At 39.0% G+C, this 16,743-nt stretch overlaps 1 protein-coding gene across 1 annotated transcript in view; it reads right to left on the reverse strand.

The window, feature by feature from the left end:
- The window catches only part of LOC140480434 (alpha-1,6-mannosylglycoprotein 6-beta-N-acetylglucosaminyltransferase A-like), a 54,653-nt gene that overhangs the window by 29,664 nt on the left and 8,246 nt on the right, over positions 1–16,743 (reverse strand). Inside the window, exons 4-6 of the mRNA XM_072575297.1 lie at positions 13,021–13,190; positions 9,449–9,583; positions 4,736–4,869 (exon numbers count right to left, since the gene is read on the reverse strand). Coding sequence (XP_072431398.1) covers positions 4,736–4,869; positions 9,449–9,583; positions 13,021–13,190 — 439 coding nt within the window. The remainder of the gene's footprint in view (positions 1–4,735; positions 4,870–9,448; positions 9,584–13,020; positions 13,191–16,743) is intronic.

Here is a 16,743-nt window from a genome sequence, read left to right on the forward strand (position 1 = left end):
AACACATACTAACAAATATTTATCAAAACATTGAAAGCCCTTTAAAGATATAGACTGATATCATGTGGTTACGTGAGTAGTGAAAATATGACTACTATACTGTTGTTAATCACATTTTTGTAAAAAACTGACATTTGAAGTAAATGTGTCATGTAAAACTGACTTCACTTGCTATCTTAACTTCTAATCAACCTGTGATAAAAATTTAATAAGTTGGACAGCTGCATATTAGAGTAAATCATGAAATTCATGCTCGCAAGATAAATAAATGCATTATATTTAAAGTACTTCCAGTAGTTACATTCTTTTTCCATTCTAGGTGACAAAGTCCCCATTTATATTGGGTTTTATCACAAATTAGTCAAAATACTTTCAGAAGATTTGCCTCCACAAATCTTTTTTTCAGTAACTTGAAATGTTAAAACAAAATAAAGTAAATAAAAATTACTGCAGGAAAACTTACATATTATTCAATGAAAGGAATTTTGAACACATTAAGTTTTTATTAATAAGATATTTTCCAAAAGCTTGAGTTTGATATTTTTGTCATAACTTTAGGAGCTAAAATTAAATAGTGCAGTCTCACCATATGCCATTAATCTAATGTTCTAGGATGCATCAAAAAACTAAAGAACAATTGAAAATCTTTATTCAAATAAAAAATAAATTAAGTTTTTACTTTAAAACAAAAATGATATGTAGGAGCAGTCTGTTTTCATCTTGGGGTCAACGATGACCTTATGACGACATATCTATGCCTGCTTCCACCTCTGCAACATCACCTGACTCCTCCCCCACCCCAACTGAACTGTTGCAGAAACCCTCATCATTGCCTTTTTTTTAACCACTAAACTTTATTTTCTCAGAACAACTCTGGCTCAAACCAGTCCCAAATATTCTAACATCCCAAAGTCCTTCAGAAAAGGAAATCTGCCTTCTTTCTGCCCACATTTGATTCCAGACACAAAGCCATTGGTTGACTCCCAATAGACTTCTGCAATGGGTGAAGGCAGCATCTGAGCAGGAAAATCAACGTTTCGGGCAAAAGCCCTTCATCTTTCCTGCCTGATCTGCTGTGTTTTTCCAGCACCACTCTAATCTCAGACCTCTGAAATGACCTAGCAAATCATTCAATCCTCCCAAATTTCTGCACTAAAAAACTAGGCAGATCACGCAGCATCAATTTAGGAATTAGAAGTTACAAAGTTACACTCACCAAATCAATCCTGAAAAGTCCTCCTCATGATTATCAGGGAACTTGGACTAAATTTGGGAATGCTGTCCCATAAACTGGTCAAGCAATAGCCTGATATAGACATGTTCATTGAATCATACCTTACAGCCAATATCCTAGATTCCTCCATCACCATCCCTGGGTATACCACTGGCAGCACTGATTTACCAGAGGTGGAGAACAGTGGATACAGTTAGGAGTCACATCAGAAATTCTCAACACTGGCTTATGGAAACTCATGGCATCAGATAGAACATGAGCAAGGAAGCAGCTACCTATTATCAACATTATGCTCACCCTTGACTGATGGAATCAATGTTTCTTCACTTTGAGCACCACTTGGAAGAAGCACTGAGAGTAACAAAAGTACAGAATGTACTCCATGTCCCAAATTTTCTAATCAAGCTGATTATAATGTACCTAGGGGAGCAGATGGGACTTGAACCTAGGCCTCCTGGCTCAGAAGCAGGGACACCATTAAAGCATCACCTCAGGGTGTCCAAACCCTAATTATCTTCAGCTGCTTTAAATGATCTTCTCAACATAAGGTCAGAAATGGAGATCTTCACTAATGATTGCATAATGTTCAATACCATTCATAACTCCTCAGATAATGAAGTAGTTCATAATCTCATGTTGAACAAAATCTAGACACCATCCAGGCTTGGACAAAATGTTAATGGGCAAGACAGTAGTCGTTTTGAGCAGGACCCTTCTTCAGGACTGGGAAGAGGGAACGGGGTAGAGACATATAGGGGAACTTCCTCATTAGGTCCACATTCCCCACTAACCTTCTTTCCACTCTTGACACCTTCCCTTGCCACAGGTAAGAGATGCAAAACCTGTGCCCACACCTCCCCCTCCATCCAAAGCCCTAAAGGTTAATTTCAAATCCAGCAGAGATTTACTTGTACATCCTGCAACCTCATTTATTGCATCCAGCGCTCTAGATGTGGTCTCCTCTACATTGGAGAGACCGAGCGCAAACTCGCAGAATGGTTCAGGGAATATTTCTGGTCCATACACACTAACCAACCCCACACTTCCTGTGGCCATCCACTTCAACACCCCCTCCCACACCCATAAAGACAGATCCATTCTGGGCTCCTCCACTGCCTACACAAGGCCACCTGCTAACTGGAGGAGGAAAACCCATCTTTCACCTCTGGAGCCTACAACCGCATGGCATGAGCACTGATTTCACCAGTTTCTAAATCTCCCCTCCCACAAACCCATCCCAGATCCAAACCTCCTCCTCAGATCTGCCCGACCTGTCCATCTTTCTTCCCACCGATCTATCACTATCACCTCTGACCTTCACCCATCTATCGTCTACCTTTCCCCTTTCCCCCCTATTTATCTCTCCAACCCCTTCCCCAGTCTTGAAGGGTCCTGTCCGAAACGTCGACTCTCTTGCTCCTCGGATGCTGCCCGACCTACAGAGCCTTTTTCTGCACCACACTTTCCTAACTCTGACCCTCCAGCTTCTGTAGTCCTCACTTATCTCTCAAGTGTTAGTGGACCACACAGTACCAGGTAGTGACTGTCTCCAACAAGAGGGGATTTAACTATGGTCTTAACATTTATTGGTATTACCAGTCCACCATCAACGTTCTCTGGATTACCACTGACCAGAAACTGAACTTCACCATCCATTTAAATACTGTAGCTACAAGACATTGCCAAAAAATAGTCTGAAGATTATCCAAACAGCGCCACTCAGGAATATGATGGAATTGTCTTCATTTTATTGGATGCATGCAGCTTCAACAATAATAGAAGTTTGACACCCCAATACAAAGCAACCCACCATTTGTAGTTTATGTACCACCCTAAATATTCAGGCCCTTCATAAGTGATGCACAGTGAATGCAATAAAGTGTACTATCTACAAGTTGCACCACAGCAACTCTTATAACCTACTCTTGTAACAGCACCTTCTAAATTTGCAACTTCTACCACTTAAAAGGACAAGGACAGCAGCCAATAGTAAGACTACCTTCAAGTTATTCATTACCCTAACTTGGAACTCTTCTGGAAAATAATATCGCAGAATTTCCTCCCTAACTCTTGGCTCATTTCAATACCATTCATGTTCATAGAAATCACAAAAGACCATAAGACATAGGAGTGGAAGTAAGGCCATTCAGCCCATTGAGTCCACTCAGCCATTCAATCATGGCTGATGGGCATTTCAACTCCACCTACCCGCATTCTCTCCGTAGCCCTTAATTCCTTGTGACATCAAGAATTTATCAATCTCTGCCTTGAAGACATTTAGCGTCCCGGCCTCCACTGCACTCTGCGGCAGTGAATTCCACAGGCCCACCACTTTCTGGCTGAAGAAATGTCTCCGCAGTTCTGTTCTGAATTTATCCCCTCTAATTCTAAGGCTCTAATTTATCCCCTCTAGTTCACGGGTCCTAGTCTCCTCGCCTTACAGAAACAATTTCCTAGCGTCCACCCTTTCCAAGCCATGTCTTTCCACTCTTTCCAAAAGGATCTAGCTACACTAACAAAATTAGCTTTTTCTCTTACGAGCGAATCTAGCCATCTTCACCTTAAAATTTAATAGGATCACCATTGCCAAATCCCCACCATCAACATCTGGGGGCTACCTTTGACCAGAAACAAAACTGGACTAGCTATATAGATACTGTGGCTATGAAAGCTGGTCAGAGGCTAGGAATACAGCTAGAAACTCACCGTTGACTCCCTAAAGACTGCCCACCATCTAAAACTATATACATCAGTAATACAATGGAATATGATCCATTTGCTGGTAAGTGCAACTCCAACAACACAGAATCTTGACACCATTCAGGAAAAGAGAGTCTGCTTGATTCACCCCATGTCCTGACACATTCACTGCCTTCATGAGCAATACACAATAGCAGTAGTGTGCACAAATTCACAAACTTCGTTGGACAATACCTTCCAAAGTCATCAGCTCAAAGGAAAAGGGTAGCAGATACACGGGAACACCATCACCGGCAAATTCCTTTCCCTGTCAGTCACCATCCTGAATTGGAAATAGATCACTGTTCCTGCACAGTCATTGGGTCAAAATCCTAGAACTCCCTCCCAAACAAGATTGCAGGTGTACCTACATAAATCAGACTGCAACAGTTCAAGAAGGCCGCTCACCACTGCTGCCTTAAAGACAAAACAGGATGGCAATATATGCTGCCCAACCAAAACCTAAACCTCCAGAATGAATTTAAAAATCTCAGTCCAAACCTCAACATTTTAAGTATTTTTTGTTTTTATCATGCACAATTTTATGTTGAAATGGATCTAGAATCTAGATTTATGTTATGAGCAAGCAAATTACATGAAAAATTTATGCAATGGACCTGCTACAAAGTGTGCCTTAAGTAAAAATGTTTGTAGAGATTGATATTATTTGTGGGATACGACATATATGTAATTACGGGAGGACAGTCAGCAAATTATTTCTGATACAAAGCCCCAGAATGAGTTCTACATGTATTTACTTACGGAACATGTTGTAAAACTGCTTAGGAATTAGATTGAGTTTGCCCCAGGGAGATCCATGGTTCTTTTTCTTGGCATATTCAGCATGGTTAAATTCTGGTTCAGTTCCAAAAGAATCAAGAACCCTCAACAAGCATCTAAGAAAGGATGCAAGAAGTATGAAAAATATTGGCATGATGATCAAAATTTTCAGATTATCAGGGAGACAATGACTGTTTGTTAAGAGTCAAAAGACTGATTTACCAGTTTTGAATACTTAGTTCTGAACTTGCAAAATATCCATGTGAATGTGGAGCGATTTAAAATTCTCAAAGTATTTGTGTAATTATTGAAGATACTGTAATGATAACTGTTCCAAATTCCTTCCATTGGAAACACCAGATTTTTGGAACAAACCACTGCCCTTTATCTGCATATTTTAGCAGGCCTTGGCAAAACTGTGTATATCATTATTCATTCTAAACACTAAGAAGCAAACTCAATTCACTCCTTCACATCTATTTTGCTGGAATTGCTTGCCACCTTTCAATCACTTGCATTGTCAGTGTATACTCCCAACAGTATTTCAAAACTGTTGTACAACAAAGAAAATCAGAAATTGCTGAGGAAACACACTAGTGTGGTAGCATCTGTGGAGAGAATGCAGAAAATTCAGGATTGTTCTGAAGGGTCACAAGAGCCAAAGGTTAACTCTGCTTTCTCTCCACAGATGCTGCGAGACCGAAGAGTTTCCAGCAACTTCTGATTTTGTTTTAGATTTCCAAAATCTGCAGATTTTTCTTTTTCTTTGTATTAAACACATACTTGTCCCTCCGTGGTTTATCACGTCCGTCATCCATCAGCATTTTACAGCACAGATCCAGTTAAACACTAGATAAGTTTAAGAAACATTTTTTTTATTTCCCAATAGGATGTGGGCATCACTGACTAAACCAGCATTTGTTAGTCATCCCTAATTGCCCTGGTGGTAAGCAGCCTTTGTGAACTGCTGCAATCTTGAGATGCGGGAACACCCAGTGTTTTTAAGAAAAGGGTTCCAGAAATTTTACTTGGTGTCAGTGTATGAACAGCGATATAGCTCCAAGTGAGGATATTATGTGACTTCTGGGGGAACTTTTTCATGATGGTCTTCCCATACATCTGCCTTCATTGTCCTTCTAGTGGTCGAGGCCATGGGTTTGGAGGTACTGCTGAAGGAGCCTGGGTTAGTTGGAGCACTGTATCTTGTAAATGGTGCATGGTTGTGTATGTCAGCGGTGAAGAGTGTGAAAGGTTTTCAGGAACAGACATGAATGGTGAGGAGGCTCAAGAGACTGAATGACCTACTCGCTCCTGTTTTTAATTCATGAATCTGTATTGTGCAGGTGATGAATGGGCTGCAACTCAGGCAGGTTGTTGTCCTGGATGGTGACAAGCCTAATTGTTGATGGACTTGAATCTAACCAGGTTCTTGGAGAATATTCAATCACATTCCTGACTTCTACTTTGTAGATGGTGGACTGAGGCTGGGGAATCAGAAGGTGTGTTGCTCATTGCAGAACTCTCAGACTCTGACTTTCTGTTATAGCCAAGTATTGTACAAACTGGTCCAGTTCAACTTCTGGTCAATGGTAACCCCCCAGGATTTTGACACTGAAGGATTCAACTTTGCTGATGTTACAGTGAAATTATTAGATTCTCTCTTGTTGGTGATGGTCATTGCCTGACAGTGGTGCAGCAAGAACATTACTTGTCACTTATCAGCCCAAATATTGCTTGGGACTTCCTGCATTTGGGTGCAGGCTACCTAAGCATCTGAGGCAATGAAAAATGGTGAATATTGTGCAATCCTTCGTGAACATCTCACTCTGACTTTATAATGGAGTGAAGGTAATTGATGAAGAGGCAAAAGATGGTTGGGCCTAGGACACAACTCTGAAGAACTACTCTAGTGATTTCTTGCGATTGACCTTTCAAAAACCACTATCATCTTCCTTTGTGCTCAATATGACTCCAACCAGTGCAGAGTTTTCCTTGATTCCTACTGACTTCAATTTTGCTGGGGTTCCTTGATGCATAATTGGTCAAACACTGCCTTGATGTCAATGATAGTCACTCTCAACTTACCTCTGCAGTGTCCATGTTTGGACCAGGTTTGTAATGAGGCCAGGAGTTGAGTGGCCCTGGCAGAATTGGAACTGATAGTCAGTGAGCATGTTATTAGTAGACAAATACTGCTGGATAGCACTGTCAACATTTCTTTCCATCACTTTGCTGATGTGGGCAAGTAGATTGACTGGGCAATAATTGATTGGGTGCACAATTTTTCACATTGTTAGGTAGATGCCAGTGTTGTAACTTCACTGGAATAACTTTGCCGGAGGCAAGGCTAAATCTGGTGCACAAGTTGTCAGTACTATTGCTGGAATGTTGCCTTTACAGTATCCAATACCTTCAGCCATTTCTTGATATCATGTGGAATGGCAAAAATGGCTGAATAGCTAGGAAAGAAAGGGGTTGTGATGGATTACCCACTCAGAACTTCTGACTGAAACAAGATACAAGTCTGCAGTATTGGCTTTTTCAGTAATATGCTGGGCCAACCATCTTTGGACATGGATTATTTGTGGAGCCTGGTCCTGCTGTTAATTGTCAATCACCATTGACAATTGAATACGACAGGCTGCAGAGCTTTGATCTGCTCCATTGCTTGTGGCATTGTTTACCTTTGTCTATTTCATGCTGTTTGGAATAAAAGTAGTCCCGTTGTGCAGCTTAACCAGGTTGACACCTCATTTTTAAGCTCTCCTTCCTTAATTCTTCATTGAACAAGGTTTAATTCACTGGCTGGACGGTAATGATTGAATGGAAAATGAGATTACAACTCCAATTACATTACCACCATACTAGTACCTTCCAAATCTAAGGCAATATCTTATTGAATGGAAGATACACACTTGCATACTACAACCAACTCATACATAAATTAGAACCAGTTTACTTTCCCTTATGGATTAACTTCAGCAGCATGATTTGGTTTGCATAACTATACTATTTGTTGTTTTTCACAGAATATATTTTTAAATACATTATTCCCTATTCTCCATAATTGTTCCAAAGTTCTTGATCTTAAGTTGATCAGACAGATCAGCAACCTGCATTGTTTGCCCTTTCATTACTGCTTTGATGTACGGCATGTGCGAAAGAGAAACATGAAAATGTCATTTTGCTGCTTCCTCTATAAAGTGAAGTACTTCAAAGCCACATGGCGATGTAGGAGGCAAAGGTCTTCAGGAGCAGAAACACCAGCTATTCTTTTACTCTCTAAGTGAAGGTTAACCATAATAATCCTAGATAAATTCCACAACACAATCAATTTGCCATACAAGAAAATGGAATTTCAGTTTTTTTGTTATCCAACCAAACTTAAGTTTCCTTATATGAATGTTTTCATGAGGTACAGCCAGTGAAGCTTCAACATCAAATTCACCCTTGCTTGGTCATGCTAAGAGATGATTTCATTGCCAAGTAATATGTTCTCATTAAAGTTCATTGACCTGAAACATGAACGTATTCTCTTTTTTTCTGTTGCCTGATCTGTGTTTTCCACAAATTTCTGTTTCTATTACAACTTTCCCGCATTCCCAACATTTTGCTTCAAATGCAGGTACTATGATACTTGCAGAGTCAGAGTCATGCAGTAAGGAAACAGACCTTTGTTCCCAAACTAAAGTCGTCCCACCAGACTGCGCTTGGCTCCACATCCCTCTAAATCTTGCCTAATCATGAACTTATCCAACTATCTTTTAAACGCAACTGTACCCATATCCATCACTTTCTCTGGAAATTAATTCCACAAATGAACCACTCATGTTTTTTTTTAAATCTTTCTCATGTCACCTTAAAAAATATGCACCCTAGTTTTGAACTCCCCCACCTAAGGGAAAAGGCACTTGTTTTTCACTTATCTACGCCGTTCATGACTTCATAAACCTCTATAAGGTCATCCTGCAACCTCCTGTGCTTCAGTGGAAAAAACAACCAGCCTTTCCAGTCTATTTTAGATTTCAAACCCTGCATTCCTGGCAACATCCTGGCGAATCTTTTCTGACTCTCTCCAATTTAATAATATCCTTCCTATAGCAGGGCAGCCAGAACTGCACAGTACTCCAGAAGAGGCATCAGCAATGTCTTGCATATCCTTAACTGTACATCCCAACTATTATACTCAAAGGTCTGAGTAATGAAGGCAAGCATGCTGAATGCCTTCTTAACCACTCTGTCTACAAATTTCAAAGAATTACATACCTGAAGCCTCTAGGTCCTTCTGTTGCACAACAGTGCCCTACTGTTCACTGTACAAGTCTTATCCTTGTTTGCATTGTCAAAATATAATATCTCACATTTATCCAAATTAAACTCCCTCTGCCATTCCTCAGTCCATTGACCTAATTGATTGAGATCTTCTTGTAATATTAGATAACCTTCTTCACTGTCCACTATACCACCAATTTCAGTGTCATCTGAAAATTTACTAACCACGTCTCCCAAGTGAATGGCTAGTAAACCCAAGGTATTGTGAAAAACGAGACTTCCAACTAATCCAAGAAATAATATAAAATTTCTTAATTTTGACTCAGTGCACTGTAATTTTAAGTGTGAAGATGAACCAAAAGGTAAGAATATGTTGTTTTCTGTCATGCAATTAACAGAAGCGTAAGGATGGTACAGTCTTACCGATAGTGGGTGAAAGATCCTCCTAGTACAGTTTGTAGTTGTTTTAACCCAACAATATCAATGTATATTAGGTCCAGTAGCTTTGGTCCTCTGATTGGACATCCACCTTTATTTCCAGTCAAAATGCTCAAGTAACTAACGCAAATTAAATAAAAATACTGTTACATTTGGCAGATGGGAGATGTTAAACATTGTACCATTTGAATTAACTTGCAGGTTCTACATACATTTGCAATGCCTTTATTATCCAAGGTACTTGAAATTTTATTCTTTATGAAAATGTGCCCATGAAGTCAAAATCCATTGTGGGAAAATTGCTTGCATGGCAGGTGGCAAAGTGGGAATACTGTACTGGGTAGGTACTCAAATTGGCAGATTGTAAATAGTGGTGTCCCACAAGGATTGGTGTTAGGGCCTCTGTTATAGACATTATTTATAACGACTTGGATAATGGTATACACCCAAATTTGCTGATGATGTGAAGTTAGGCAGCATTGTAGCTAGTGTAATGATAGCATAAAATTATAATGGGATATTGATAGACTAAGTGAGTGGACAAAATTACAGCAGTCAATATAAGCAAGCGTGACGTTCTCCATTTTGGGCCAAGAAAGGAAAGATCGGGGTACTTTCTCGATGGTATTTTGTAGCTGTACCAAAAAAACTTGGGGTTCAGGGGCACTTACTTCTAGGAAACATGCAAGATTGCAGGGCGTTACCTAAACTGTGAAGAGCTCAGCTTTGTCAGTACAAACATAATGAGAAACAAAACGGCAGCACAGTGGCTCAGTGGTTAGCACTGCTGCCTCACGACACCAAGGATCCAGGTTCAATTCCGGCCTCAGGTGTCTGTCTGTTTGGAGTTTACACATTCTCCCCTTGTCTGTGCGGGTTTCCTCCCATAGTCCAAAGATGTGCAGGTTAGGTGAATTGGCCATACTAAAGTTCTCAAAGTGCTAAGGAATGTGTAGGTTAGGTGCATTAGTCATGGTCAAATGTTAGGTCTGGGTGGGTTATTCTTCAGAGTATCGGTGTGGACTTGTTGAGCCTAATAGACTGTTTCTACACTGTAGGGATTCTGTGATTCTATGAAAAAGTGAGGGGCTGAATTTTAAGGTGGTGGGGAATGCATATTGCTCATTTCGCCCTCACTTGCCATTATAGAAGCCTACTTTAAACTGACTTTCTAAAAAAAAGGACTTCCCAAAGTGATACCTCAATGTGAGTGGCCTTAATGAGCAGAAAGTGGCACATCACTGTCAGAGAGAGGAATTGCTGCCCTTGATAATAATCTACCAATCAGATTAGCCAGCAGCTCCAGCAGTAGCAGAACCTGGTAATGGGTCGTCGAGGGACTGCAAGGAAGTACTACAATGGACCTCAAATTAATGTAAGTACCAGGCTTTCAGTGCAGAAAAGAGATCAGGCATCCTTAGGACAGACATTAAGGAGCTGGAGGGGCAATGGATTTGGACATCAAGCAAGGACTCAAAGAAGGAATTGTATCATCTTGGTGTGTGCTCCCAACCACACACAGCACACCCTAAAAGGTGCACCCAACTTTCCTTCCAACTGCAGCAATGTGTCAGTAGCCAAATATTTGGAACAGCTGATTTGTTGGCAAGTTGTTAGTCATATGTATCAAAAGGGGAGAGAGTTGCTTATTCTGGGGACATGGTCAGGAATAGGTGGGAAGGCAGTGAACAAACCACTGATCACGCTTTACATGTGAAATCCGTTCCCAGGAGACCACTGGGTTGAAACAGTTTCCCATCAACTTCATAACACATTGGAGGAATAACATACAACAAGACAGGTATTCTTAAAAATATAGTTATGCAAATCCATAATAAAAAAGTTTTGGAGAAAGGGTATAAGATACATCATAAGCAAATTTTAGATAAGTTACAAAACAGATTTTGTCCTAAGTAATTAAGAAAAGTAGTGTGATAATGCTGCTCCTTTAACAAGCTTATGTTATCCTTGGCTTTTATTTTTACAGCAAGGTCATAAACGACAGAGACTCAGAAAAATCCAGGTTTGAAGGGTTTTAGGGCCAGTTTGATGATAGCTAACAGATGCTACCTCAGGCAAAAGACTTCCAAGTTTAAAAAAAAGCACTTGTACAATGAAACGGAAGCAGCCAGTTCTCCAGCTCAGCTCTTCTCTGGTTTGGTTAGTCACGGAAAGCAGTCAGACAGTTGTGAAGCCGCTGGACCCAAAGAAACAGGTCCATGCTGAATCTCACTCTCTCTGAACTCACTCCTTTAAGACCCTGTGTTTGATTTTACCTTTCGTGCCAATGGATGTTTAAGAGGATTATTGGAAGTACTGGGAACAGCATCATTAATTTGGGATAGTCTGTTGTGTTTTTGGATAGGTTAAGTTATTCTGTAATCTGTTCTCTTTTGTTTGTGTTTCATTCTGTAATATTGTAAATAAATTCGGTTTTGTTTAAAACTAAATGTTTGACCATCTGTATCCCTTCAGGAATGTCCACTTAAAACAACTAGCAAAGTTAGGGTCTGGGATATTTGTTGAAATGTTTTGAGGGGGTCTGGCGTGGTCCATAACATGAACATAACATTTTCTCTTCAATAAATGGAAGGTTAACATTGAGGCCACTTACTTTCCCATACTATTGATCTACTTAATGTGAGAGTCATGTGTATTGTATTATTTTCTATATTTCAATGGTCTACCATCTGTTACTACATTTACATTGCTGCAAGATCATGACAGTCATCAGAAAACATTTGAATGACAATTGGTTGTTAGATTATCTTTTTGATAGGATACAACTGAACAAGTTTCCATTGTCAGGAAGGTGCCAGTGTAGTAGCTATTCTTGAACAATCTGGTTCTGGAAGCAGTTTGCTCTCAGACATGAGTTTTCAACACCAGATGAAATGTTGTCAGTGCATATCATCTCACACTGAGAACAATGCACTCATCTGCTTCTAAGTGTCACTTTATCCATCCAATAAATAATATACAGTATCAATATGTATACTGCACATTTACACATTCATAAATAAACATTAAGTGTTTGTGTAACATACTCAGAGTGAAGGGATAACCCTTTAGAACTGAGATGAGGAGGAATTGTTTCAGCCAGAGGATGGTTAATCCATGGAACTAATTGCTGCAGAGGCCCATGGAGGCCAAGTCATTGAGCGTATTTAAGACAGAGATCGATAGTTTCTTGTTTGCGAGCGGATCCAGAGTTAGAAGGAAAGAGAATGGGGTTGAAAAATACATCAGCCATGATCAAATGGCACAGCAGACTCGATGAGCCGAATGGCCTAATTCTGCTTCTATATCTAATTATAGAGTTTCAGTTATATTCCATATTTAGTTTCACTACTTTTGCATTTATATAAAGAAATTGTTTCTCCTTTAGTTTTTGCTGTTAGCATTCATTACGTTGTTATTTATAGTACAACAATTTTAAGTAGCAATTGTACTCAATTGAAATATGCCAGCATTTCGGCAATCCTTTTATTCAGCTCCCAATATTATTTTTTGCCAGATATTTAAGAAAAGTGTGTGTCTTGTTCAGTATAGCTTACCCTTTCAATTCATTTACTGATGTAGAAAGCATCAGGTTGTGACCTAATAAATACACTGAGGCAATGAGATCACTCCATTGCACCAATTCCCCAAGTGGGCCTCCTTTAAAGGCATTTTCGGCTATTTTAAATCCTGACTCCTTTGTCAGAAGACCTAAATGAAGTAAAATCTAACAAAAAAGAGAAAAGATTAGTTTTTGTTTTTATCATTTTGGTATGAAATCAACTTTTAAAGCATCATTGACATGGTTGTTAAACACTCTAATTTTAAGTTTGATATGCGCAATTAGTCTTTATTTCTGTGAAATCTGTCCTAACTGAATTCACACTACTTTGGCAGTTGAATTAATTCCAGACTAAATTGAGACACTTTAAAAAACTCCAGTTCAAGAAAATAAGCCTGATGTGTTAGCAACAGTAATAAAATAATTGGAAGTTTTCATTATTCACAATATAAATCAAGTGGGACACAAATGAAATTCAGAAACCGCACAATCTATAAATGCATTATTTGTGACTGAATTTGAAAGGTAGTCCACCTCAAAACAAAGAATTATACTGTTTAAAGCATACTAGTCTTGTTGTTAAGTGGACCCTGTAAAAATTGCATTAGATCTGTTATTGTATTTTGCTTATACTTGACTTTAATTGAGCATCTCTAACAGTTCAATGTAAAAGTGCATGTAATGCACTCAAATACCTTGGCAGAAAAGGTCTTATTTAACAAGTAGGGACCATTTATTATTTATTCCTGGTTACCAAACAGTGATTTCTGCTATAAAACAAGTTTGTAAGTGGGCACATAAGATACAACTGAGATAAAGCCGAAAACACTGTTTGATTGAAGGGTCTGCTGAAACTAACTGTTTAGGCTCATGAAAGATGAGTAGTTGGGCAAGGTAATGGTGGTTTACTACCATCATTTGAATTATATACATCTAATGTATGGAGTTTTAGAGAGAAATAGGGAAGAAATTTAGTAGGGAAAAATATTTTACGTCTCTTAGTACAATAGCTTTGCTGTTCATTGTGACCATTCCTCTCTAACAGAAGTGGAGGCATAATCGTTGGGTAGAATTTTGCAAACTTAGCTCCTGCAAGAAAGGCAAGAACACTTGTAGGTTAGGATACAGATTTACTAATTGGCAAGCTTGGCCACAACAATTTCCCCAAGCCACAACATTAAAAGATGGCTTCTGAGATCGATTAAGGAAGCGAGCAGGAACTGTCATTCCTGATAAAGGAAGGATTCTTAGTTAAAGGGACTGCAACTTGTGTTCCACACACTCACCAGCTCTTGGATGTTTGAGACTGCAGTAAACATGGGAACTGGAGCTCTAGGAAGGCTTTCCTTTGGGCTCTCTCTTACCTGGAGGTTCTGCTGTGAGACCTGAGGGGTTGCAGTGAGGTGAACTCTCACAGGGATGGGGAAATGATGACAACCTTAGGAACCAAGCAGGAAGGTGGACCTAAGTTCACGTGGGATGATCCATCCAACCTAGAGACAGGATACAAAATTATCCTGGAACTCAAGAAGGTGGGCAGGTCGAATGCCATGACATCTTCAGTAAACTATGACTTTCCCAGGATTGTTCATACAAAGCAAAAACTCTCAAATAGAAGTGATTTCACTACTTGAAATTTGATTTTATTTCTGGAGCATTAAGAAGAGTTAAGTCTTGAAGCACTTCCAATAGTCTCACTAACATTTATTTTAGCAGTTAAGGAACTCTTGCTTTCTGCAACGAAAAACATGTATACATTTAGATTTTTAAGCTCATTTTTGAGATATTGGTGGAATGGCCTACAAATTGATCTAAAATTAAGATTAATGGAGATCACTGTTATTCATGCATGAACACTACAGCAACTTTAGTCAAAGGCAGTCATGTTGTCAAATTTGGAAATCCAGAAGTTGCAGTCTGAGTTTCATCACTCCAATTAACCCCACTATTACATTTGCAAACTGACAGGTTGCATTATTCCTCATCAGACAATGCTTGAATGGTGTGAAGCTGATATCCGTGGATAGTAGATATGAAGTCAACTTGCCAGAGAATGCTAAATCTTGTCTATTTCAATACAGGTCTCCTTTTAGTGATGTGATGTGTGTTCATTACTGCTGGTTGACCTCTCTGACGCATCTGCATAAATGCTAACTGGTAAAAACATCTGTACTAACTACACATTACCAGCAAAATCACAATATAAAGTTTGTTCTAACAAAATATTCAAATATGTAATATATCATCTTTAATTGGCATTTGTGGCATTTAGCTGAAACAAGTCTAAGGCCAAAACGTACAACCATAACTGGGAAACTATAGTTTATATGAACAGAACATTGTTCTCAACACCAACAATTTGTATTTATATAACATGCTTAATGTAATAAACAATTTCAAGTTACTCCAGAGGAAAATCATCGAGCAAAAATTGGTAACAAACTGCATAGGAAATAATGTTGGAGATTCAAAGAATCCTTAAAGGTCTTAAAGGAGGAAAGAGAAGAGGAGGGGGTTAAGGAGTTCCAAAACTTAGGGCATTGGCAGCTGAAGCATGGTTATCAATGGTTGGAGCAATTAAAATCACAAAGGCTCAAAGGCAAGAATATGATTAAATATCTTGAATTGTAGGTGTGAAGATGATGACACGGTTAAAGAAGGTGAGGCAATAGAAGGATTTAACAATAGATTCAAATTTTAAAATCAAGCTTTTGCTTAGGCAGTGGCCCAATTCATGCTGATCAGTGAACATGATTAGGACATAGGTAGTAGAATTTTGAACAACTTCACGTTTAGAGATGGTGCAGTATGTTAGGATTGGTCAGGATTGTGTAGGTCTGGAGGTGCAAAGTATTTGGATGAACATTTCAGCAACAGATGAACTGAGACAGAGATGGAATTAGGCAGTGTACACGTGGAAAAGGTGGCCTTAATGACAGCACATATGTATTAAAGTTCATGCCAAGGTCCAGCACCAAGATTGTGAAAGTATTTTTATTCAGCCTTACAGTTGTCAAAGACGACAAAGTTAAAGTCAAAATACTGTGGATGCTGGAAATTTAAAACAACACACCAAAATGGTGGAGAAATTCAGTTCTAGCAACATCTGTAGAGAAAGAAACAGCATTAAATGTTTTGAGTCTGATATGGCTCTTTAGGATGATAGTTCAAGAACTAAGTTTTTGATAGAGATCAAAGACAGTGGCTTCTGTTTTTTCAGCATTTCATTGGGAAATATTTGGAAGGCCCAGAGCTACTGTTCAATTGCAGAATAACAGTAAAGTTTAGGAATAGAGCGTATTCATAGTGCTCAAAAACTTGTCAATAACAGACATCACAAATACGACCAAGTAAGTAATTGTAGCTCATGGTTTTCATGATTTTGCCTGATGGAAAGGCAAGCAATTATTCTCTGGTTCCAATAACTTGACAACATGTAAAATGTTCTCCACGGCTATATCATCTGATAAATACAAGATTGAAAGTTGCCACAAAAGGAGTGGACTTGCATAGAAAAATATTTCATGGAAACACTACTTCGGGGCCTGCAGCAAATGAGGAAACCCCAACTGAAGACCCATAGGGGCTTACAAAATACAAATTACAAAAATAGAATGCTATTAAATTGTGATATTTTTCATTTGTCTCCTCCAAAATATATCCCATGTTTATCACAGCACGTTTCCACGATCTCTATTCTGGTTAAGAATGAGAGGGG

The sequence above is a fragment of the Chiloscyllium punctatum genome, chromosome 8 (genome assembly GCF_047496795.1).
Source record: "Chiloscyllium punctatum isolate Juve2018m chromosome 8, sChiPun1.3, whole genome shotgun sequence".
Classification (NCBI taxonomy): Eukaryota; Metazoa; Chordata; class Chondrichthyes; order Orectolobiformes; family Hemiscylliidae; genus Chiloscyllium; species Chiloscyllium punctatum.